Source organism: Coturnix japonica, chromosome 1, assembly GCF_054131305.1.
Source record: "Coturnix japonica strain WE chromosome 1, WE-NBRP24, whole genome shotgun sequence".
NCBI classification, from domain to species: domain Eukaryota; kingdom Metazoa; phylum Chordata; class Aves; order Galliformes; family Phasianidae; genus Coturnix; species Coturnix japonica.
In genome coordinates this window covers 67,666,253-67,691,261 of record NC_140663.1, presented here as the reverse complement: position 1 = coordinate 67,691,261, position 25,009 = coordinate 67,666,253, and the positions used below count along the sequence as shown (strand labels likewise).

Genomic DNA, 25,009 nt, shown 5'->3' with positions numbered 1-25,009 from the left:
TTGCTTTGGGTTTTTGAATGCGGATAACAAAATTAATATCGAAACAGAAATTTTCTTCTGAATCGATGACTAAATGTTCCACTTGGAAAGTGTAGCAGCGCACTGTGCTGCTGCACTGAAGTGATGTAGAAAAGAATTAAAAATAGCCATGTAGTAATTGAAAGGGCTGGTGGAATGGTTTGGTTTTTAGCAAGATTGCGGGTGCCAAGGGAAATGCCTGCTGTAAAATTTGTTACCCCTTCTGGTGTTCAGATCCCTGGCAGTGGACTTGTAGTTAGACAGTTAAAATGGATGAGTTATTATTCGCATATTGTGTTATAGGATGAGAAGGCAACAGAATTTTCTAGGCTTAGAAACTATTTGGCCCTGGATGTAAGGCAGCTATACCCACATGAAGTAGGCCAAGCATGGTTGGGAGTTAGGTACCGTAGGGAAAGTGACATGATCCAATACCCAGGGAGCCTGGTGGATAGTCAGAAGACCTGCATCCTTTCCCTGGCTCTGTGTGACTTTGAATGATTTGTTTCCTTTCTCTGTACTTCATTTTTCATTTCATCTGCTCTGCACCGTGTGTATTTAGATATTAAACCATTAGAAACAAGACTGCCTTTCACTAGGCAGAGCAACTGCTCTGTTGTGACGTAGTCTTAATAAACATAAACAGTGCTGATCTTTGGATGTTGAATATACATTTCAGACAATTCTAGTTAATTTTTTATTTTCAACTGTATCTCCAAGGGTTGATCTTTGGACCGGTACAACCAAACTTTTTCCTTATTTGCTTTCTGCTATTCTGCCTTTCGAAGGACTTTGTGGAAAAGAAAGCAGTATAAAAATCACACAACCGGTTTGGCAGGTCTTGTATAAACAGGAGAAATGCCAGGAAAAGTCTCACGGCTTTGTTGCCAGCTTGAAAAAAAAAAAAAAAAAAAAGAAAATTCTGATTAATTTTCCCCTAATGAAAACCTCAGCCATTGCTACGTGTGAGCAGGATTGTGGGGAAGGGTGTGTAGTGAAAGGGTTAGGGGGATGCTTGCTGGAACAAACGTGTGTCTTCAAAGCTGGGAATGTACTTGCTCTTGGGCAGTTGTCCCAATCACCTCCTTACTCGTAGAAGCAGAAGGGTTTTGTCATGAGTCTTGGAAGCAGTTTGTTTTGATTTTTTTTTCTTTTCTTTTTTTTCCCCCCATCTTTTCTAACAGTCTCACAGCTCAGCTTGGATGTTGAACACGCCTTACTTGATTAGATGGGGTGATTGATGCCCCCTGGTTCTTGCTCTGCCTGTGCCAGTGGAAGGTTGTGCTGCTGTTTGCGGTGGTTTTGCTGTGGTGACTGGGTCGGGTAAGGAAACCTGCCTTGCTGACTGGGTCTGTGTGGTTGTGTAACTGTGGGAAGGGTTGGAGTGCCTCTATCCTGGTTCTTGTGGCACAGGAGGGATGTGTCTCTGGAACAGGTCCACTAGCTCTCGTCTGGTATGGACAATCTCTGCTGTGCACTTGAGTCAAAAGATTTCAAGCAATGCTTTTGTATCAGGGGTTCCTAGGGAGGCTGAGGGTTATTTAAACTCAGTATTAAAATGCAAAGTGAGAGCCTTTGAGAGCTTTTGCATGATATCTGCATGCCACCTTGGCTGATTGATTTCATCAAAGTCAGCTTTTTCCTCCTAGTTTCTCCTGTTTTCAGAGCAGCTGTGTAACTCCAGAAACAAGGCACTGCAGGTAGAGTCAGGATGGGATCTAGACAACTTGCTGTTCTTTCTGCCCTTCTATTTCCTGATTGAAAAATAGGATTCATAAAGGTTCTTTCCTCCAGTGCTTTTCTGTCTTGGCTGCTTTGGCTTTGAGCTCTGCAGGGCAGGGGCTGTCCTCTGATCTGTTTCTGCAGTGCCTTGGACAATGGTGCTGGGGCTCAAGTTGCTTCTAGGTGCTATTGCAGTAAAATTGTTCAGTTAAACATATGGGTTTAGAGCCTGATGGGGTTCCTAGGAGAGACTATTATTTTCTAAGATGTCCGAAGCTTTTAGATGTTGTACATAGTTTAGTGGGGGAATATTGATAGTAGCTGGACAGTTGAACTAGATGATCTTAAAGGTTTTTTCTAACCTTGGTGTTTCTATGGAAGTAGGATTTTGTTTTGCTTTGTGCTGCTGTCTGAGCTAATTGCCTAATCTCTGAATGTTCTGGTCCCTCTGCTTGTAAAGGTGAGTTTACTAACACTTCTCTTCAATGCAGGGAAATGGTGGTGGTTTTATGAGGCATGTGTGGATAGTGTAGTGTTGTAAGCCATAGATAAACTTTCAGACGGAGCTAAAATGGGCCCAGGACAAACACTTTTTTCTTAAAATGACTACGATTTACACAATTTCAGTTGGCTCAGTTCCCAAGTCTGTCATGTCTGTAATGAGGACAGATTTGCAGCTCGTAAACAATCTCAGGGTAGTGCTGATGGGACTCTCACTCAGTGTCCACTCAGGTGTGAACCAGCAGTGCTTAGTTGTCAAAAACAAGCCAGTGATAATCAAAGTGAAACTTTAGCACTTTTCTTTTGCCAGGAGCAGTGTCACAACCAGTGCTTTGGGATTATTACAGAGTAATAATTGGAGAAAGAGCAAAAAATATGCACAAGTTGAAAGGAAAAATTAGAAGCTAGGTAACTTAATGAACAGCAAAGGCTATGGCAGAAAAACAGCTAAGTTGAGGTTTTTGGACTTCAGCTTCCCAGCACTTGACCTGCCTGTGGGCTTAGCACCATCGTGTTACCTCCAAGGCACAACAAAGGGTCAGAGTGCCTTGGTAAAGCCACAACTTGTTTTAGAGAGTGAGTAGTGGATCTGGGACCAGAACTTCCCTCCTTCTGTTCTTTTCACCATTTATATTCAATCCTCTCGTGCAGATCGCGTTTTGTCATGTGCCTTCTTGTCCCACATTTTGTCATCCGCTGTCCAACCCTGTATGGCAGCACCATGCAGTGGGTGATCCACTCCTTGTTCCCCTGCTGAGTCTTGGGAGTGCCTGTGGAATTTCCACAGCATACAAGGGTGGTGTGTGATGTACCCTGTCACATGGACAGGTTGTACCTGGAAGGCATCTCTTGTTTTCACAGTAGTTAGGAAAGGATTGCTAATAGCACTCCTTACACAACAGAATATTCACTCGCTTAGTTCATTACTTATTAGCTCCAGGCAGGGACATTGCAGATTTGTTAATGCTAATGGCCGAATCATTAGAGTGTGCAGCATTAATGGAGGATAAAGCATTTAATAGAGACCCATCACTCGACCCTGTCATTGTCCCTGGAATACAGGCAGTGTGTTAAATTCAGCCCCTGCTCTCATTCTGTCACCTACCTCTTCTTAAAAGGGCAGCTTGCTGGGAAACTTCAGCTTTTCAAACACATCTTCTTTTAAATCTGATATGCTATGCCATGCCCAACTGTCTCTTTACAAACATATTTTAAAAGTCTCCTTTGCTGATGGTTCTGTGCTGAAAGGTCCATGTATTTGAGGTAGGGAAAGATTTTCCTGTGCCTCCAGCTATTTTCCAAGGTGATTTGTTTCCTTTTTCTGAGTAAAGTTTTGTGATTGATACATTGGATCGGCAGAAGGTTCGGTTTCTTGTAGTTTGCATTCTGATACCCATAGACTGCTGACGGAGAGATCTTCAAAAAGCTGTTAAATTGCACCTTCCATAAATTGTTGAATAGCTCTTAAAAATGTTTCTTGTACAGGTTAACCCACCTGCAGATTTTATTTATTTTGATGTAACTCAGCTTCTTCAGTGGTCCCCTATTGCATTTGAATGTTTTAATCACAGCTTCTTGTTAGCTCATTCTTCCACAAAGTCTTCCAGATATATCTTCCATTCATATTTATTTCCTTTATTTCCAGATACAGCTGTGGGCTGTGTCTATCATACCTCTCTTTGTCTCTGTAGTTCCTTTACTCTTTCTTTATAAGCTAAACCTTCAGACTCTTATAATACTTGTCTGTCTTGCATACACAGATATGCGTCTGCCTGTATACTTATGTGTAGGATAAATTGCAGACTGAAAAGCCTGCAAATTTGTAGGATACAATATTCTATGAGACACCCTCCTAGCTATTTTTTATGTTCTCCTGTCAGATTTTCCTGTTTAGTCACACTGATCTCATTTTTTTTTTTTTTTCACTTTAAAGTAAGTGGCTAAAGTAGTTTAAAGTTAGTAAGGGGGAACTGTAATTTGTTGTTTCTTCCACATGCAGTTCCTGTGCATCAGACAAAGTTAGTTCAGGTATGGCCTTTTTAGGAACTCCCTCTGCATTCAGCATTGCTGGGGGTCAGATAATCTGAATCCACCTGATATTTTGCAGTGGCAAACATCCATCTCCTCTTATTTCTGAACTGGCTGATTAAGAAAATCCTTGAGAACAGGTATTTTATCTGGCTCTCTTTCTCTCTGGATTCTGATCAGTTTTCCTGAGTATCCTAGTGAATCTTGCCTCTTTTGCAACCAGCAGCCCTTATTTATAGCTCTCCTAGTCCTGAGCTGCTCTAGATCCTCTCTGGAAAGTTGCTTTTATCCACTTAGAGGTTGTGTTGAACACAAGGATACAGCAGCACACACTCTGTCTATGCTGAGTTACTTTTGCACTATTTGGACCTTCAGGAGAAGCAATGTAAGATGTAGGACCTTGTCATAGTACCCCTGGGTTTCTCCGTGTATTTGGTGTGTCATTTTTCATGGAAGGTCTGAAGTATAATGAAATGCTTCCACATGGAAGGGTTGCAGGGTTACGCTCTAGTTTGGAAGATGATCATAGTGCACCTGTCCTCTGGTCTGGTGGTGTTCTCTGATGCTCGCATCCAAGCCTGCCATCAGAGTTTCCTTCCCAGTGCCTCCAGAAGCCGATAACCTCTTTGCAGAGGACATGTTCTTATACTTAACCAGGGCAGGTACCTACATGATCAAATACAAACAACTTTTTCTCAATCTATTTTGTTATAGTAGCTGATATTTAGGTGTGCCTGTATTTTCTAATGGTGACAGATAGAAGATAATTATGACATATTGTGATGCAAGTTGTTTTCAAACAGGTATGTATGCACATTGTTCACACTCAAGTTCAAACTGATTTCATGCAGATAAGGAGAGAAAATTGACTGACTGTACTGATAATAGTAAATACTGAGGTTCATATGTGCACTTCACTTTAATTGCTGTAAATCAGACCAGAATCACTGCTTTCAAAAAGCCAGTGAGGAATGTTGTATGTACAGATGAGAGCCAAGACCAGCCATGCAGTGGGATTGAGAATGGTCATTTCTTATATTTATTGTATTTTTAAAATATGCATTTTGTAATGTTGCAGCTGCTTAAGAGTTTGTTTCCATCAATGACTGATGGTTAAAAAAAGCCATGACTTCTATGTGAATAACTCTCCCCTGATTTTTCACGACTTGATGGATAGGCTTTCAGATAATCCATGGCAGCGAGTGACCTGAACTTGTCCATGTGATGGCCCTGACATGTGCTTTGTACTATGCAAGCACTTCATATCCCATTGTGAATGATCCTGTTGGTAGTAGCTGTAGATTCACTAAAAATATTCGTGTTTTGTAGAATGAACGGTAGTGGTTCTTATCCCTGAAATATATTTGAATACATAGTGGCGTTGCAACTTTCCAATACCCTGATAGCTCAGTGATGTGTCCAGGTAGAGTCATGCATGCTGCTGTGCCAGCCTGAATGGATCACAGAGCAGCTCTGGGATTCTCCTTTCCCATAACACGTGAGAGGGCAGCTCCTTGTATACCACGTTTCCCCTTCATTTTTCCATCTCTGTTTTGTGGCCTCCAGAAATTTTATGCTGAATGCATGACTCCCATGATGAGTGTTTAGGGTATGAATTCCCATGCACGCAGGCGGGGTTGCCCAACCTCTATATATCATAGATGAGACACCTCAGCACTCTATTCTTTATGAAAGAGAATGGGAAAAAAAGTGCAGTGAAATATCTGCTGTGCAGTTCTCTCAGCCTGGAAAGTCTCTATGCATTGCTCTCACTGCTTCCCACTCACTGTCCACAGTACTTCAAAGCCTAGTTTGTTTTTTGTAGCTCTGCTGTGAACTCTCAAGTCTTCTGTGGTGGTTGGTGCTAGAAGTGGGTGCTAACAGGACTGGGGTGTGGAGATTTGCTGTTTGGATCACACCTCTCTCCATACCTTGGCTGAACAGAGGCTCTTCAGAGGAATGTGCGGTAAAAACCCCGTAATGCAAATTCTGTAGTCATGAGTAGAAACAAGGCGGGATGGGGGAGAGAATTTCTTCCTAACATCAAGCCATTGAATCTGTGGTTGACTCTTGCCTCGGAGCAGTAGGGCCAGTTGCCAGCTTTATTGCCTCTGTGGGGCCTAGAAAAGTCTCCTGCTTTGACTTGATAAGGCTTTGCTCTTGTCTCAGTGTCTGATGATTCCACATGCAAATTCTGAACAAAGATTTGCCTCCTGTACACATTTTACACTGCCTGTCTGGGTTATCCGTGGATAACGGTCCTTGTTGTTTGTAGAAATGAATAATTTTTCATGAATCTCACTGAAGTCTTTGCCTGAATATTGTCTGTTAGTTTTACTTGATGTTATCTTCCTGTAGCCACTTTCTGCCCAGTGTTCCATCATAACAGCAGCCTCAGTGAATAAATACTTCTTAAGTATGAGGCTCAGGTAGTTTTTGGTTCATTTATATTTGCTAGCTTGAGTTATTTAGCAGTGCTCAGACAATAATGAAGCCATATCATAGCATTTTCAACAAGATTGACCTCCACAAGCTGCATTTTCACAACACTCAAGCGCATTAATGTTGCTCTTTATAAGCCTTTAATTTAATACGAGTAGTGTCTGTGATCATTTTAGGAGAGGCATGGGGATTCTCCATCATCTCCTCTTCCCTTCTCTTTTGTGATGAACTGTTGTACCTCACTGTATTCTATTTGCTTTGGAATTTGCCTGAGTGAGGACTGTGATGTGAGGGGGTAGCTGTCTTCTCCCCGTGTGCTGAGAAGTTGGTTGGAGGCAAGCTGAAGAGAGGAGGCAGGGAGGAACTGAACTTCACAAAATTGCTAAGGTCACCAAGACAGTCTCTGTTCTCTGTGTGCAGGAAATGAGATATTAATCTTTTCCCAGTGCTGCTTTGCATAAGGTCCATTCCAGAGAGCTGTGTTTGTTTTAATTTCTCTAATTACTGATAGTGTGCTGATTATGCTGCTATAGATTTGACGTGAATAGCTATATTAATGGGATCAAAAATGAGGAGAAGTCTGCCATGGAAATCAAGGAGATGACAGCAACAGGGGGAGGGGAGGGAAGTAGAGAGTTTAATTTGTATCCTGGTACTGCAGAGCTTTATTATTCTTTTTCTGGAACTTGATCATTCTTCCCTGGCGGCAGTTGGACTGTGCAAGCTACAGAGCTGAACAAAATCCCCGAATGTTTTAATTGTGTCTCCAAAGCCATGCAGTGCCTTAGGGTCTCTGATTTCCTTCCTCTTTCCTGTGTCAGTTCCTGTAACTGTGGGTGCTCTCTTGGACTTTTTTATCTAGCACACAAAACACTGATGAATGCTGCATACATCTTCCTTCCCTTTCCTCTTCACCTGACTTGCTTCCCTAATGATTAACTTGCCTGCTTTCTTGCTGTCAGCCCTTGTGCAAATCATTGGCTGGTTTGCTGGCATAGCCCTTTTGAGTGTTCAGACATCAAGGGCACTCTGAGGCATTCCTGCAGACACTTCCTTCCCACCAATAACTCTCTCCTCCAAGGCCATTTTTCCCCTCTGCCTTATCCAAGGCACCAATGCCTAAGAGGAGCCACAGCAGCCAAACCAATCCCTCTGACCCTACTTTCAGGCTTTCCCTAGATCCAGGTCCCTAGGCTTACGTTTCCATTTTTCGATTTCTAGATGTGCTCACTGAAAGACACAGAAACCCTTGTGGTTTGTCCCTGCAGGACTGAAGATCCTCTGTGGTGGAGGGTCTACGGTTTTGTGTGCAGAACATCACCTTCCACAGTCCTGAGAGCTGCAGCCATACTTTTCAAACCTAGATTTGCACAAGTCAAGGATAAGCTACTCCAGCATTTTTTAAGCCAGTGCAGGGGAACCCTAGGCCTTCCCAAAATCAAGCTGAGCACCAGAACCTCTGTGCATCTGCTACTGCTGCCTTTTCTGAGCATATTTTCCAAAGGTAAAGAAATGGAGTGGGGTAATAGGATGATATTCAGGTACTTGGAAGCTTCCCTGAAAAGCAGCATCTCTCTGTTTCTGTCCTCCGAGTAGAGACAAACGGTGTGGCTACTACAAGAAATTTTCTGCCTCTTTACTTCCACCAGTAGTTAAGGCAGCCCAAATATTCATGTCTACACCCAGTGGTACTATTCATGGGAAGCCTTGGCCATCTGGAGAAACCAGGTTAAACAAGAAATTCAACAAGATGGGCATCAAGTGACACACGGACCCTGGGTGGCAAAAGCATGACATCTTTTAGTCTTGGTCAACTTTCCTCATGTAGCATCATAGCACACTGTACAGGAATAGGCCTTTATATACTGAGAAGTCATCTGGCTTTTATATTCAGTGTAGGGTATTTGGTGTCAATGGCTCAATGTGCTGATGGATATCAGTGATGAGTGGTGTCCCTCAGGGGTCAGTACAGCTTCAGGTTTTCTACAAGCCCTGTGACTTGACCTCCCCGTGACTTTTCTCTTTCACACCTTTTGGAAATCTGGCCAGGATGGTTACAAGGATCACTCTTTCAGGACGCATTTGCTAAGTCTCTTGCCCTTGGGAGGCACATGCAGTCCTGTTTCAAGACAGCTCTACCCTGAAATTACGTAGCTCATTTGAGCTTTGCTCTTTCTGGAGCTTAGGTTGTCTGTGTGTCTAATAAAAAAGGCTTACCTAATATCTGCAGATTGCTTTTATATTTGGGTTAAAGGTGCTGGAAAAAAATGCAGAATTCATGGGATAGGACATTTCAAAGACACATAGGAGAGCTGGAGAGCTAATTCTACTTTGTGCCTTGTAAAATGATTTCTGCAAGTATTACCAATGCACACACATTACTGTGGATGTCTAAAATGCATGGGAAAAAATAACTGTGACAAAATGAGTGAGGTTGCATTTCCACAACTTATTTGTGTTTCCTACTGTCCTGTTCGTACGAATATTAGGAAACGATTATTGCAATATATTGACTTGTAACACTAAATGTTCATGTAGCTGTCTTGGTATAAATAAAATAGTTACCATGTGCCTGTAGTAGATTAATCATTGCTGAGAGAAAGGCAGTGTATACTGTGTGTGTTATATCTTGGTACAGCACCTCCTGAAAGTTACGAGAAATGCACTGATTCTGGATTTGGTTTTAGCTGCTGATTTGACTTTCCTTCTGCTTTTAGCTAGTGAGAAGGCCCCTTGAAGCTACTTAGCACTTGTCGTTGCAGTGGTGATTCCATATTTCTGTGAGCATGAAGTGGGACCTGATGTCAGTCTGCACCTTACATTGTGGGGGAAAAGGACTTCAGGTCTCCTGTACGTCCTCTTGAACTTGTTTGCAGAGGCAAGCAATTGTGTGACTGTTTCAAAAGTGTCCCTCTTTTTATAAATATCTTGTTTAGTAAACAAAATGAGGAGCTTCAGTATTGTTCGATTATCTGAGCTGTGGTTTGCAGCAAGAAATGCTGGGAAGTTGGGTCTTGTTGCTCATTGCTCTAGCATGTGCACCGTGAAAGGGGCACGTTTTCAGTGAGGCTGCAGAACATGCAACGTGCTGGCGTTGTAAGGGAATATGAGGCATAGTCATTGTTCGGGATCACAGAAAGTCTGTATAGTACAGTACAGTGGTAGAAATCCAGATGCTTAAGAGACACTAGTGCTTCTGTGTGAGCTCCTCAGTAGATATGTGATAGCAGCAACTTATGCTAGGCTGAGCTGGGCTTAGTTTGAAGCAATGATGGGGAGAGACTCTCCAGGTGCTCTATGGCCCATTTCATTGGCAGAGAGACTTTTCTGCTTTAGTGTATTTGTTATTTACATTGTACAGATCTCTCCTTTCCTTTGCTGGCAGTGAGGTTGCTAATGGTACATTGTAGGTGTGCCTTTATCAGCGTCATTCCAATTCCCTGTCCCACAGCTGTGGTAATGTTGTGATTTATAATGTCCTTCTGTTACTCAAACACTAGGTTTGTCTTTCCACTTTCTGGAGATCAGATTGAGGGTAGGGATTCGCTACTATACTGTCCTGCAAACACTCCAAAGCAAAAATAGCTCCTTTTGCTTCTGTAGGTATGTGGTTGTAAATCCACACTGTTTGCACTGCCATCATTGAATGTCAGCAGCCCAACTCTGGAACGTATGTTAATACTTTACCTTCTAAGAAGCATATGATTATGACTTTATTTTTTCATGTTTCTACAGAACTGTTCCTATGTTTATTTACAAAGGGTGTAATTTGTGTTGTGAGTGAAGGTCATTCTCAGAATACAGACAACTTCTCCCATTAGGTTGGATGAAATTCAAGTCCTACGTTTTTGGCAGATATTTTCAGAAATAAACTAAATGATGACCATTATGAACCTAACGCAACATTGGCAAATTGCTCTTTAAGTCTACTGGGCTGTCCTTGCTTAGCTGCTTTCTGCATGCTGGTTTACTTAGTTGGTTGCAAGTTTTACTACTTCAAAGAAAGTGCTAATAGCAAGTTTAAGCAGGAATACAAAAGTACTGCATTACTCACTGGTAAATAGAGTGGTTTTTAGTGATAGTGTTTTTGTGCAGCAAAAGTAAAACTAATGTTTTTAAAATGCTCGAAAGTCATAAAGTGTTAAATGTTTAAGAAACATGCTCGTATCTCTGTTAGCATAAGATTAAGCTTTTTCGGCGGTCTCAGTAGCAGTATGCACACGTGTATAATGAAATTGCTGTCATATTTTCACCAATTTAAAGCCCACTCAGGCTATTCATTTCTGTGTCACTTCTCTTTCCTCCCTCAGCAAATTTCTGAGAAAGCCCCTGGAAACTATTCGGTTCCCCTGAAAATTAAAACTGTTGCATCAGACCTGCTTTACTGCTGATACTGTTTTGGGCTTGGAGCAGACAGGCCTCCCGGGCTGTGATCTGTTGCAGGCTTGATGCTGCAGCATGATGCTGCTGGCCCCCTCATGCATACCTCCTTCTTTCCTCCCATCACCCCACCCCTGCCTTGGATTCACACCTCTGTTCCAAAGTTCACATTGTCTTCTCTCTTTCTCTCCCCCACTTTCTTTTTAACAGCAAGAGAGAATTTCGTACACACCTCCAGCCAGCCCAGTACCAAATTACACTTCCTCGTCACCACTACATGTCTCAGTGCCTCGAACAATCAGGATGGAGGAAGACTCGATCAGACTGCCAGCACACCTGCGTGAGTGTCACTTCCTGGAACTGAGGAGGGTGCAGGGCAGGGTGAGGGGAGGATTTATTTATTTACTTACTTATTTATGGTGGCAGATGTGTAGGGAAGTACCCTGGCTTTCGAATTTTCTTTAAAGCTCTTGATGGCTTGATTTTCGGTGTATTATTTTTAAACAACTCAGGTCGCTGTTTTCTTTCCCCACCAGCACCTCCTGTCTAGGATTTGGCTTCTCTCTCTTGACAGGGAAAAATGTGCAGGTTTTAATATATCAGGAAGCTCTGTGTATCTGTCTGTGTTTTAGGAATTGCTCATTGATGTGCTGTGGCACAGTCAGGTTCACTAACTGTGGTAAGTGGAGTGCATTTATTCAGTGGGTGCCCAGGCACTCTGCTTCTACTCAGACAGTGGCAGTGATGAACAAGGAGGAAAGGGCTAATCTCTACATGAAAGGATTGCGCAAAGGAGGAAGGACACATCACTGCCTTTATAACAAAAACAAGCTGGGATCAAGGTGAGAGCCAGGCATTTCCTTGCTGAGATGATTTAATGTTTGAGGAATAGGAAAGGCCAAGGGCTGTTGACCAGGGAGAGGTGGATTAGTGAGATAGGGTGGAGTTGAGAAAGAATGGAATTTTCCTTTTTAGGGAGGAAGCAGTTCTGATGTAAATTGAGAGATTTTAAGACAACTTTTATCAGGTGTCACATTCCTGGGGTACTTGAGCAATAAGAAGCAACAGGGGCCAGTGGCAAACGTAACTTCCATCTGTCAGATGGCAGCGTACTGTTTGGGATTTTGGAAAAGGAATGGTCTCCTGAGGTGATCTTTCAATTTAAACAACAAAAAGGGAATAAAAGATTTGTCATTTCTGTCCCCAGCTGTTTTCCAAGCATGCTTCTTTTCTGGATGCAAACTGTTCTCCCAGCACTTCAGTAATCCTGTGCTCACACCGTTGATGGCCAGTGAGTTTCAGTGCTCCAGGATTGCTCAGTGTCCACGCCTCTTTCTTCACAGTCCTTGTTTTGTTGCCTGTGCTGCAGAATAACCCAGCTTGTACTTTTGATGGTCCAGAATGCAAGCTGACACTGCAGCTTTCTTTGTGGGTCTGTCTACTGCCCGAGTAGCCAGACTTCTGAGATCCCGAGATTCTTGCCTCTGCCTGTGCATGCTGGCCTATTTCCCCAGCACAGGGAGGACTTGCTAGAGCACTTATGGTCAATTTTAAAGCTTATGCCCAAAAGGCAGAGAAAACAAAGCCAACATGGAGCAGTTCTCTGCAGCGTGGCTTTTAGCCCCTGAGATTTTTTTCTTCCCCTTGTGTTATTTAGTGGAATTTAATTCTGGTTTGAGAACTGCCGTCTGTCCTCTCCACAGAGGATCATGTTCGGCTTTTCAGATTTTACTGCCTTCCTAACTGAGTTTAACAGATGCACAGCATAGAAAGGCAGAGCCCCTTGATGCTGGAAGGGTGGGGCACTGTTTACTACCGGCTTCCTTCTTATCAGCCAGCCAGCATGCCAGGTAGAGTGTGAAGCTTAAAAGGTTTCCTTTCAGTCAAAACTTTCTGTCCAGTGTTTTGGGTGTGATTGAACCTTTTGCCTTGATTTTTTTTTTTTTTTCTTTCAATTTGCACATTTTAAAACTTCTAAGGAAGCTTTTGTTCCATTATTATTTCCACACCAGTCTGCCCTTCTGTATTATAAAAACACAGAAGATTAATTATTAAACATCTGTGGAATATTCTTTGACAAAGTCAGTGTCTCAGATCATAAACAATGTGAAGCAGGTTTATATAGCCTTACTAGTAGCCTTACTAGTCTGTAGCAATGCAGTATTTTTAGCTCAGTATGCAATAATTATTGACCCAAACACATTCAGAACCACTGTTTAGAGCATATAGACTTATAACAAGGTCAGATGGTACTATTAGGAATATCTAGGATGATCTGTGGTATTACTCGAGTTACAGAATTTCTCAGCCTCTGCATTTTAAGTTCAGTAATTGCTTAAGCTACAGCATGTTATAAAGATTCCACCATGTAAAGACTTAAGGGATAAGGAGGATATAAGGTTTCTTCCTAAGTTCTGTCAGTGCTTAAAATGTGTAATTATCCTCCCTATTTGCTGTTTTTTTCTTTTTTCTTCTTCTTTTTTTTTTTTTTTTTAAAGTGCCCTATTTATAGTTTGAATTAGTCGAGCTCAGTTTCAAACTACTGATCTCATTATCGCCTTTCCTGCTAAATATTGCCAAAAGACTACACTTGATTATAGGTGCTTTTTAATAAAGTCACGCTTTAACCTTTTCTTGACTAAACTGCTTAGGATGAGAAGTTCTTTACGTTCCTGTACAGTTTGTGGATTACAGATTGCGTTTGTATCATCTCCTGCAAACTGTTTCCTACCTAAGACGTCCTTCTTAAGGTGAAGATTTCAGACCTCAAGATCATATTCCAGAAGCAGTCTTCCTCATGTTAGCTATAGAAATAATGAAGTACACCTGGTGGATTCAGACAGTATTTTATGCCTTCCTTATTAGAAATTTCATTGTTTCTAATGTTTGAGAGCACTCTAAAGGTGCTAATACCCAATAGTATCTGGACGATAAGTAGAGCAATTTCCTTTGCAATAAATTATTCCTCAGTGTTTGGTGAGCAAATGATTCTTAGTTGTGCTGGGATATTTGATCCAGAGACTGAAGAAAGGAGAACTGCAAAGTTGAGAAGAGTGGAATGCAGATCCCTCAGTGCTACCAGCATGCAGAGTATTCTTTCTTTACCTTGGTCAAAAGATAGAAATCTGTAGAGAAACAACCCTTCCCAGGACATGGAGACACTGTTCCCATTTTCACACATTCTTCCCTGTTTTAATTAGCTGCTTTCTTACCACCCTGCTGTATTCCCGTAGTATAGAGCTACAAGTAATCAGTCTTAACTATGAAGCTTTGGGATAGTAAGAATGATTTTCTGATATTACACAATTTTATCTGATACTATACGTCTGGGTTAGTGACTTCTGACCCATGCATATAAAAATGCTCATTTGCCTAATGAGCAAATAAAATAAAATAAAGTATTTATTATCTATGAAATATGTATTGGTCATGCTGTAAATAAACTATCAGTACAATGCTAGAGGATGTGTTTGAGATATGTAGTCAGAGAGTTCAATGATCTCCAGTTTGCACTTTGTTCCCAGTGTATATGCACGGTAGCTTTGCAGCATGCCTGATCTCTACTAGACTACATTAACATCAGATAGAAAGAGTGTTTGGACAGTGGAGTAGTTTATGAGGATTCCAGAGAAGCAATTTCAGTTCTCCTACAGGCTCTGCCCTTGGTGTCTCCTGTGACCTTGGATATCCTGTAAAATAATTCTAAGTGCATAATTTTTTCTAAGTTGTAAATATTAATAAAATAATAATAAATAATGCTGGGAAAGATGGAAGCTATGACACTATTTGCATACCCCTTATCTTCGAGGAAGCTTAATCCATATTACCATGGAGAGACGGTTCTTTATTTTTCTTTTGTATTAAAAACCATTTATTTTTTTTTTTGTCTGATTCAGTGACATTACTTATTTATTTTATGCTCTGGCCAATAGCATATGGTATAAAAAAAAGCACCTCTTAGGTCTGGAAAGAGGGTACTCCATGTAAGATACGGATATATCTATTAATATATGCTGAATCAGGGAATACAGTTTTTCTCTTTATTGTACTACACAAAATAAAAATAAGGTGTTTTGCCTTCTATAGCAACTGTAATTACATACTTACAGGCTTCATGATTTTCTTTCGGTCTCTTTGACCATAAAACTTCTTCAGGAAGAGGCGCAAAAACGTCAGTGCTGAAGAAGGACTTGTTGCATGCTCTAATCTGTGCTCTTGCCTGTAAAGCAGCATTCCCCTTTGCACGTATCTGTCAGTTTGCACAGTCTGATTTTTATCTCTAAAGGGCATCTTCCCTTGGGAGCACATATGTGTTTGTTTAGGGAGATGGACATTATCTCATGGGCAAAGATTTCACAGTGTTCTCTATTGATACAAGCATGAACAAGAGTTCGTTTCTTCCTCTGAACTAGTTACTCATTTTTTTCTTTGCTGTTGGCATCCTTCATCTGCCTGCAGCCCATTGTCATAGCAGGGCACGTTGCACATACTTTTCTGTACACACAAACCACTTATTCTTGGCAGCAACTAACTTTTCTTGTTCTTGCTTTTCTCTGAACCCCCAGCAGCCTGCAGTAATACTCAGAATAAAAAGACACACTCCAGATACTGTGATATGTGCATCATTTTATGCTGTTGTTTTCTTGACTGCGCTCACTTTTAGATGAGTGGTGGTGAAGATGGGGACCTGTTTGTAAAATTCTTTGAGTATTCCTTGTTTCAAATATAAAATTGGGTTCTGGTCTTCGGTTTTCCTGTCTGGGGTACTTTTTAGGCTGCAGATGATTCTGATGAACTTCAGTGCATATGGGTCTGGTCGTATTCTGCTAGTCTGATCACATTTTTTATCTTAACATATTTGTATTCGTTTTAATTGCTGTCTGTCCCACTGCCTTCATTAAGGACGACTGAAGGGAAATCTACTAATGCAAAGATTGTGTTAAGGGATTACCTTTTTAGTGACTGCTTTGTAGGAATCTTTCTGCATGCTTTTTGTACTGGTATTTTATTCTCTTCAGTGGAAAGCAGTGTGGTGCTTCCTCACTGGTTCTCCATCTTTGCGATCTATACCACATTCTACAAATAGGCCCTCTGTGTAACCCAAAGACTGGACATGAGTAGAAGGTCAGGTCAAGATGTTGAAAGACTCTCAGCTGGGAGGTTCTTTAAACTGAGGCATTTATCAGACGCCAAACTAAATGTATTGCAAGTTTCTTTCTCATTATCAGATGTTGTTGCTTGTATGCATCATTTGTGTTTTAAGGGCACGAGTTTTCTTTTTTGTAAAGGAATACAGGCAACGATTAAGAGGGAGGAAACAACAACATTGTCAGGGTTGCCAAGGATCCATTTTTTCTGCATTGTGTCTATTAATTATGTTACTTCTTTTATTAATCCTTTGGCACCTGTTAATTATTCAACAATTTTGGCTAGCAGCTGGAAAAGCCACTTTGAAGCGTTAGACGTATTGTTATTTAGTTACTAGAATATTCAGTGCATTGAACTGAAAGTATGTAGTGAGACAGGAAAAAAAGCCCTTCACCCTGAGCCACATTTAGAGTAGCAAGCAATAAAAATATTTACTTTGGAGGGATCTTTGGGGAACAAAACTGACTGACGCACATACAGGAAAAATAAAATAAAAGCTGCATAAGACAAAGGGACTGTGAGAGGTGGCCAGAATGTCAAATTAATGACTATGAGACTAATCCACTGAAATGAATACTTAGATCCCCACTGTTTTTAACGGGATCTGAATTGTCTTTCTCAGATGATTGGCTTCTTCCTCATCCTTCTTTGCTCTTCTCTGACGAGATGGCCACTTAAACCTAATTCCTCCCTCTTACTGTCCTTCATATGCTTGTTTTTTCCCTCTAATCTCCTTTTTATGCTATATTTTATTCTCTCTGTGTGTAGTTTGTCCTTTCCTAAGCAAATCAAACCCACTTCCATAAAAAAAAAAAAAAAAAAAAGAAAAAGAAAAAAAGCCTGAAAAGTTGCACTATTCTGCACTATTCACTACCACCTGATTCTCTGCAGTTCTTAATCTTCTTGTGTTGCATCTTCTTCCACCGTGGGCTTTTCTTGCACATTTACATTGTGAGCTACTAAGAGCAGGGCCAATATCAATACCACACAGGCAATCAAAATTATCGATACAGCCAGCCAGTGACCTCTTGAGTGTGGTACAAAGCATGTCCTGCCTCCTGGGTGTTCCTTGCTGTGAGTTTCCAGTCTGCTTTGAGGCAGTCATATGCTCAGGCAGCTTGGATAAGTTGTAGGTTGGAGGCCCAGCCTCAGATTCACTCTTGAACCATGTCTAAACGCAGTATAGATGCAGCTATTCCGTACAGAAGAATGTTACATGGAATATGTGGGACTGGGGGACTAAAACCTTATTACTGATCCAGCTGGGAAAATAGTAGCCATTGCACCATGAAAATCCTCATTTACACTTTTCTGACATGATCTTTGTTTATCTGCTGGAGGGAACCGAGCCCCTTGTCACAAGGTGTACATCAAGGTGACTTGGGGTCCATTTCATTCTGTCACCTTGGTGTAATCAGCTGTTGAGCTTAACCTTAAAACTGTGTGCTCATTTCTGCAGCCTAGTTACTGTGGCAGAGACACACAGATCAAATATGAAAAATGTTGTGAAGAGCCAGCACCATGAACTGATTTCTGCTTCTTGAGTGTTTTAGACCCAAGCACTTTTAAATTTATATATGCATATATATATGTATATGTGTATATACACATATGTTTTATTTTCATGTGTGTGTATATATACACAAGCTGAGTTAGCACAGCAGTTTCCTGCACTGACAACCCCAGTGGAAGCATGTAGATGAATGAAATCCTTCCTGTCCTGGTGGGAACTTTTAAAGCACCTCTGAGGTAGGAATCTGAGTCCTGTGCTTTGGGGCATGGAGAGCTCGTGGTGTGAGGGTCTCAGTGGTACTCAGCCAATCTCTTGCACTCCTGGAATGCTTCATGTAGGGGTTTTAAGAATTCAGAACACAGATTCACCTCTATTCAGTGGGGAAAGGGAGCTGTGTCACTTTAATGTGGGATTCAAGCTGGTCCCTTGTGGAATTCCCCTGGAAAATGTGGGGAGGAATAAGAAGCAAAAGCAGCAGGACATTTATGGCATTGCTGGATTTGAAGCATTTTTAGCTTTGTCTTAAAGGGATGCTGTCAGAATCAGTGACTCTAAAATTAGATTGCTTTTTGCTTTCCATCCCAACTGCATCTACTTTTTTTGTTGTTATTTGTATTTTGTTACAAATCTTCTATGTAAATTTTTTTAAAATAAAAGAACCTAGAATTCTTTAATAACCATACAGTTAAAGAAAGCACAGAAGAGAGATTCTCTTAAGCCATGACTAAGAACCCTACAATAACAAATGGTTGTGTGGTGAGTGCCTTGCAAGAAAACACAGAAGTGATAGAAAACCCTGCAGAACCAATATAGCACATGTGCTGCATCCACTGCTTTAGTAAAAAACAGAGCTGAGCCTCTGAACATTGGAAGAAAACAAACCTGTCCTGCGCTTAGAGGGACTACCAGGATGTGGTGTACCAGGATCTGGAATACTGCATCCAGATGTGGAGTCCTGAGTACAGGAGAGACAGAGACCTGTTGGAGCACATCCAGAGGAGGACGATCCAAGGGATGAAACACCTCTCCTGTGAGAACAGGCTAAGAGAGCTGGGGCTGTTCAGCCTTGAGAAGAGAAAACTCTGAAGTGACCTGATAGCGGCCTTTCAATATCTGAGGGAGAGCTACAGGAAAGAAGGGGACAGACTCTTTAGTAGGGTCCATGGTGACAGAACAAAGCTTCTGGCTTAAAGTGGGTAGATTTAGGTTGGATATCAGGAAAAAGTCTTTTGCAGTGAGGGTGGTGAGGCACTGGTACAGGTTTCCCAGAAGTGTGGCGATGCCCTATTCCTGGAGACTTTTAAGGTGAGGTTGGATCAGGCCCTGGACAACCTGATCTAGCTATGCATATCCCTGTTTATTGCAGGGGAGTTGGACTAGATGAATTTCAAAAGTTCCTTCCAACTCTAAGGATTCTATGAATCTGTGATGTGTGAGGAGAAACCTACAGCAGTTTTAAGATACTAGGGATTAATGTAGAGGAGGCCATGTGCACACCCACTCACCCCAGTACCAATTATTTGGCATCCACTTTGTTGGTTTGGGATTTCCTTCTACATTACTTGCCCCTGTGCTGGTACTCCTGATACAACACAGCCAGGTTAAACAGGCTTTTGTTCCTAATTTATAGCTTCTCGTTTTGTTGCTGGAGCAGAAGGACTCAGTGATGATTTGTAACTTTGGAGAAGACATTTTTGGTGAAGTGGTTCCATCCAGGTTTGGCAGCCCAGTCTCCAGCACCTTAGTTAGGAGTTCCTATAGGTATTATGAAGGGCAGAAGCACTTATTCATCAGCTGTTCCTCTTCTGTGAGTTCTTGTGCAATGTCTGTCTTCTCTGGGATTAATGTATATGAATATGTCCACTGTTCACATCTAGTGTTTTGTGCAAGGCATGCCCAGTGTAGAACTATCAGGCTATTGTTAATATAGCAGTGAACTTTGCTCCATAAGTATGAGTTGTTTATATATTTAATAGGAATACAATTGATGATGTTGGCAGTTAGTGAACAGTCACTTCTGATGGGCTTTCTACAGTTAAATAAGTGGGATACTTGTGCAACTCCAAATTTTTGCTTATGGATCTTCATATGTGAAAATCATACCCTGATAATAGCCATGAGCAGCCTGCTTTGTTTACTGCATGTACCTGTGTGGTTTTGATCTCTGTATGTCTGTATCCTGCTGAAAAAAAGTCCATTATGCACTGGCAGCAGGGTCAGGTAACTTAACAGCAATTATAAAGAGCAAACAACAAAACTGTTAAATTAAGCTGCAACAAGTTAAAATGGAATGAACATCTTCAATAATTAACCAACACATCCTTCCTGGCTTCAGAGGCATGATGTGGGGTGTTCAGAGACAGGATAAGGGACTCCTTCCATGGCAAAGTGATGGGTGTTGATTGGAGGCAGGGCATGTCTACTTATTTAAAAGTTTACTGAGTGGATCCTTTTAGCTGCAGGTATTTGCTAGTCTTGCAGTTACTTACAGCCCTGCATTTTATGTGCTGCAAGAAAATGAGCCCGTCTTCCAAGGGTAAACACACATTTTCTGTGTGATCTTTGCCCTCTCTCAGTGCTGTGACATGCAGAGGGGATCATACCCTGAAATGGAATTTTGGCTTCGATTGTCGAAAAGAAGAGCAGCAGTTTCATTGGGTTTTGGACTATGCACCGCTGGGCATGCCCTGAGGTGAAAGTAGATAGAGTGAGATGGGGGACAGGATGTCAGTCGGGAGAGACTGAGGCTATCCTGCATACAGGGAAGGTGAACAAACCAGCTGTAGTCAGCATCATGAGAGCCAGCTTTTTGCCACAGTGATAAATTTTGCTAATGCTTTCTGTTGGGTATAAGTTCTAGGAACTTGCATGTTTCAGAAGAAAGTAATGTAATGCTGGTAATGAAATTGCACTGTTACAGTATCCTGCAGAAAAGGCTTGCTTTCTTAGCTTAATAATTATGTTCTCAGCATTATTTTATGTTTCCCTCAGGTATCTTAAAGCTTCTTCTTTGCAGAACAGAACTCCCAAAGGGAGAGGGACCTGGTCAAAGCACTGACTTATTATTTTAAACCCATCAGCAGAGAAAAAAAAAAAAAGAAAGAGTATTTTTGAAGGAAAATTTCCTTTTTGGGTTTTTGCATCTCTGAAAGAATTTCCGATGTAGGCAGACAGTAATTCCCAGCTACATGTTTCCTGATAAGGAAAGAACTCCAATAAATGCAGCTATAAATAGCTACCTTTTTATTTTTTGAATTGTAGAGAGACTTGTTTAGCCTTTCTTTCAAGCTGCTGAAAGAAAGGGTCAGTATGAGATCGGAGGCTTATGTTTGACACCCACTAGCTCTTCAGATACACTGATTAATATTTTAATCTGTATTTATATAAAGTAACTACGTTACATAAAGTATAGGTATCTGTTTATTTCTTCTTGTCTTTCTCATGCTGCTGTAAAAGAAAAAAGCCCTACTCATTGTATGGTAAGCAAAAATTGCATTTTGCCTTCCTTTTTTGAGAAAAAAAAATATTATGTGTTTTAAGCAGAATTCAGTATTCTTGCTATGTGCCTGCATTTTAGTGATTCCTATATATATTTTGCTAAAGTGCTTCATCATGTTGGAGTAAGCATCATCTGTATCTACATTTTTTTAAAAAACTATTTTGTTTTCACATTTACCATCTGTAGGAAATTAATAGCCATAAATTAGCCTTTTTCTGAAAGCAGCTTGTTGGGACAATTTTGTACTGCTAGTTTATAAAACTTCCAGATTTTCAGTATTTTCTACCCCCTTTTAATGGTTCTTTTTCATGTATTCTTGATGTTGCAGCTTCAGTTTTGGACTCCAACACAATTTTCCCCATGTTAGTCCTGTTTTTCTTAGCTCTTTCAGTAGTACTTTTAGCAATCCCAAACACACTGTACCTTCAGAAAGTGAATAACTGTTTACCCACAAGTAAACTTGTAGAGATGAATAAATCTGGTACAAGCAGTAGAGTGAAAACTTCTTTACTGGTTAGATTACAGGTCGGTATCCATCATTCAGATTATAATTGAAATGTGCTGTGTCCACCAGCTTTATTGTTTTTTGGAGGATGAGTCCACACCATAAACCATCCTGATCAGCAGGCAAACATCACTTTTGTTTTCCATCCTCATGTCTGCCCGCAGGCAGATGAAGTGTCTTGTGTGTCTGCTAACTGTGGCATCTCCACAGGCAGCTCTGGTGCTAGTGAGGGATCCTCTCTTCTCCCAGGTTTCTGCCTCATCTTTCCTCCCAGATTTCTGAGGGAGCACAGGTTGCTCCGTGGTTGAAGCCCCTGGACTGAGTGTGACTTCCTTGCCACTGGCAGTTAGCTGAGAGTTATGGCCCAGCATGGCAGAAGCTGGATTGAACAACCTTCCTTTTTCTCCTCCCACTCCTCTGTTCTTCAGCAGTTTCGCAGAATCTTATGACTTGCAGCCAAATCCTACCCACAAGGGCACTGGGCTGCCACAGGCCCCTCCTCTTAGCCTGCTGGCTGTGTTCAGGGCTGGCATGGAGCCCAACAGATTGCACAAGGCCGCAGCTGGTGGAAGATCCCTTTGCCCCTGCATTACTAGTTGAAGTTCCACAGCAGAGCTCAGTGTGCTGTCTTTGTGAGCAGGCTACACAACCCTTAGCACCTTGCTTGTAGTCCAGTCTCCTTTGAAAGCACCTGAAGCACCTTGACCTTCTCCCTCCTCTGCTCTGGGCCGGCACAGAAGAGGTTGATCTGTGTATGCAGGTCTTGCTATGCCTCCTCAACAGGCCAGTGGAACATGTACAATTAATGTGATATTAATTAATTATGGGGAGAAGTTGCTCCTGGCAAAAGAACCAAAGCTTCCAGCTTATAAAGTGAATGCTTTGATGCTAAGCTTTAAAGAACATTTCCATCAACTCAAGCCAGCAGAGAGGTGCTGTGATATTTAAACCCTCCCTCCTTACAGGCTCCAGAGCTCAAAATCCTGCCACGCTGGGCACTAATAGCAATAATAATAATGATAAGGGAGAGCTCATGAAACACATTTATGGATCTGCCCACCTGATTAAAATTGCACAAGTCATGTGCAATGATGAAAACTTGGGTGCTGAACCAGAAATTGTATGTTGGTGTTAGTAGAGACAAAAAAAAAGGGGCAAACTTCTGTACCCACTGAAGTCATTAGTTGTCTCACCACCTTAGCAGCTGACACACTTTTATCCAGAACATATTTGTAGAAGTAAATGGTTTGTGCTGTGCTTCTACCCATTTGGCCAGTGGCTGGGGAAAGAGAGAGGAAGGAATGATTGTGCCTCTTTGGTCTTATGCAATACTGAGAATTTCTCCCTTTCCACTTCCTCCTTCTTGTTAGCACAGAAGGAAGTAGCCCCGGCCCCTGTTGGTCCACAAACCAGTTATTCATTTCAGTTCTGCCGCTTGAGTGTGTCCTTGTGCATTTCCTAGTGGGGGAAATCTCCCTTTATGTATCTAAGTTCCTCCTTCCTATTTTCTCTTCCGTTCTGATTTCTTCCAAGCAATCCGTCTCCTTCAGTTTTTAACCTTTCACTTCCTCTCCGTGCTTCAGTGAAGATGTTTTGTCAGAAAACACCCTCTGTACACAGACACTTCTTTGTTCCACTTTTTTTTTTTCTACTTTTTTTTTTTCTTTTTCTTTTTTCTGTGTCATATTTCTTTGTATCTTGCTTCCTTGGAAACTTCCTCAGGGCTTTTAGCTGCATTATGTTGTATTGCTGAGTGTGTAATTGTTTCAGGCACCTTTATCTTTTTTGTTTATTTCTTTTTCTTTATTTTTCTTTAACTGCTCTTTAAACACTAAAAGGCAGTGGTGACAAGTATCCTTGTTAAATACATCAGACTTGTTTCATAGCTGCTCTACAATTTGCTTAGTGGTTTTCTCTCGCTGCAAATGAGCATAGACAAATCATAGGAGTCATTCCATACTGCCATTTTGTATTGTTCTCAGGGATGCAACACACCATGTAGGTTAGCGGTGAATAGGTCACACACAGTAGTTCAAAGGTTGGTTCAGGACCAGAGCTCTGGAACTCAGCAAAATTCAAATAAGAGGCACTCCATCTCTATAGGGGCTGGAACATTTGCAGTACTCATCTAATTTTTATACCCTCTTTCAATTTTAAAATCAGAGTAAAAAACAAGCAAGAAAGTTTGGCATCTGATTCAATTTAAAAGAAAACACAGAGATAAATCCAGATATCTCTCCAGTTATTTGAATATGTAGCGTTGTGGTGAGTCCTCCATAACTGTGATTTTCTTCTGAGGACCCTGATAGTCCAAAGTGTCTGTGAGGCCCACACAGGGCCTTTCTGGTCCTCCTCCATTATTTGCAGTGAATATGTGTATTTAAAAAGCGTGAACTCTGAAAAGAGTTAGCAGTCAAAATTCATTTCAAAACTAAAAAGTCTCTTCATTTTTTTTTCTCAGTCTGGCAAGGTTATGTGTCTCTGTGTACGTGTTTGAAATATTTAGATACTACAGAGAAGAGGGTAGCTCAGGAGCTTAGATTTTCTGCACAGAGGCCCTGTTACTATTCCTTTTTCGCTTGATACTGATTGCCACTTAAAGGGTGTTGCAGCCACTTCGTTTAGGTAAGGTTATAGAAATATTGCTTATGATCAGAAAAGTTGGATGAAAAAGATAGTGGACTCCTGTGCTATGCATTGTCCCCATTAGGCTTACAGTCTTCCCCAAATCTTGGCTGTGAGAAGCTGATGGTGGAGAGTCAGCCAGAGTTTGAAAGTATGGGCACAGGTCTGAACTGGTCTTTCAATCTGTTTTTACCAGATTGAGTGTACAGAGCTGGCAGTACTGTATATGGTTTGAAATCTCTAAATCAGATTATAGTTGTAAGTGAAGCTCAGTCATATGTATTAAGTACTTTCTGACTGAATGTACTCCATCAGCCATTTCCTAAAGGCTGCTAACGTGAAGACAAATCCACGAACAGCCTTGGCACCACTGTGTTAATCAGAGTAAGTAAAGGTAGCTCATACTGTTATTTTTGAAAATACTAGGCCTTCATTCTAAGGTGTTTTTAAAACAACATTTATGAGTTCAACGTGACATCAATAATATAAAGGCTGTAAAATATGGTTAAAATGGTACAACCAGCTTTAAATTTCATGTGTACTTGATATAAATTGAGTCTCAGAAGAGCTGCGCTTTAATAGTTGCTGACAACTGGAAGAGCAGGGACATCATCTTTCTCTGTATTAA

General features: G+C 41.2%; 1 protein-coding gene across 4 annotated transcripts in view; it reads left to right on the top strand.

The window, feature by feature from the left end:
- Positions 1–25,009, top strand: part of ETV6 (ETS variant transcription factor 6) — a 125,235-nt gene that overhangs the window by 28,084 nt on the left and 72,142 nt on the right. Inside the window, exons 1-2 of one of the 4 annotated variants that reach the window (XM_085522486.1) lie at positions 1,086–1,341; positions 11,302–11,431. The exons of 1 other annotated variant lie outside the window; for it this stretch is intronic. In XM_085522486.1, the coding sequence (XP_085378612.1) occupies positions 11,395–11,431 (37 nt within the window). In that variant the 5' untranslated portion in view covers positions 1,086–1,341; positions 11,302–11,394. Of the gene's footprint in view, positions 1–1,085; positions 1,342–11,301; positions 11,473–25,009 lie in introns of those variants that run through there. 2 more of the 4 variants (XM_015870759.3, XM_085522491.1) reach the window with 2 other exon arrangements.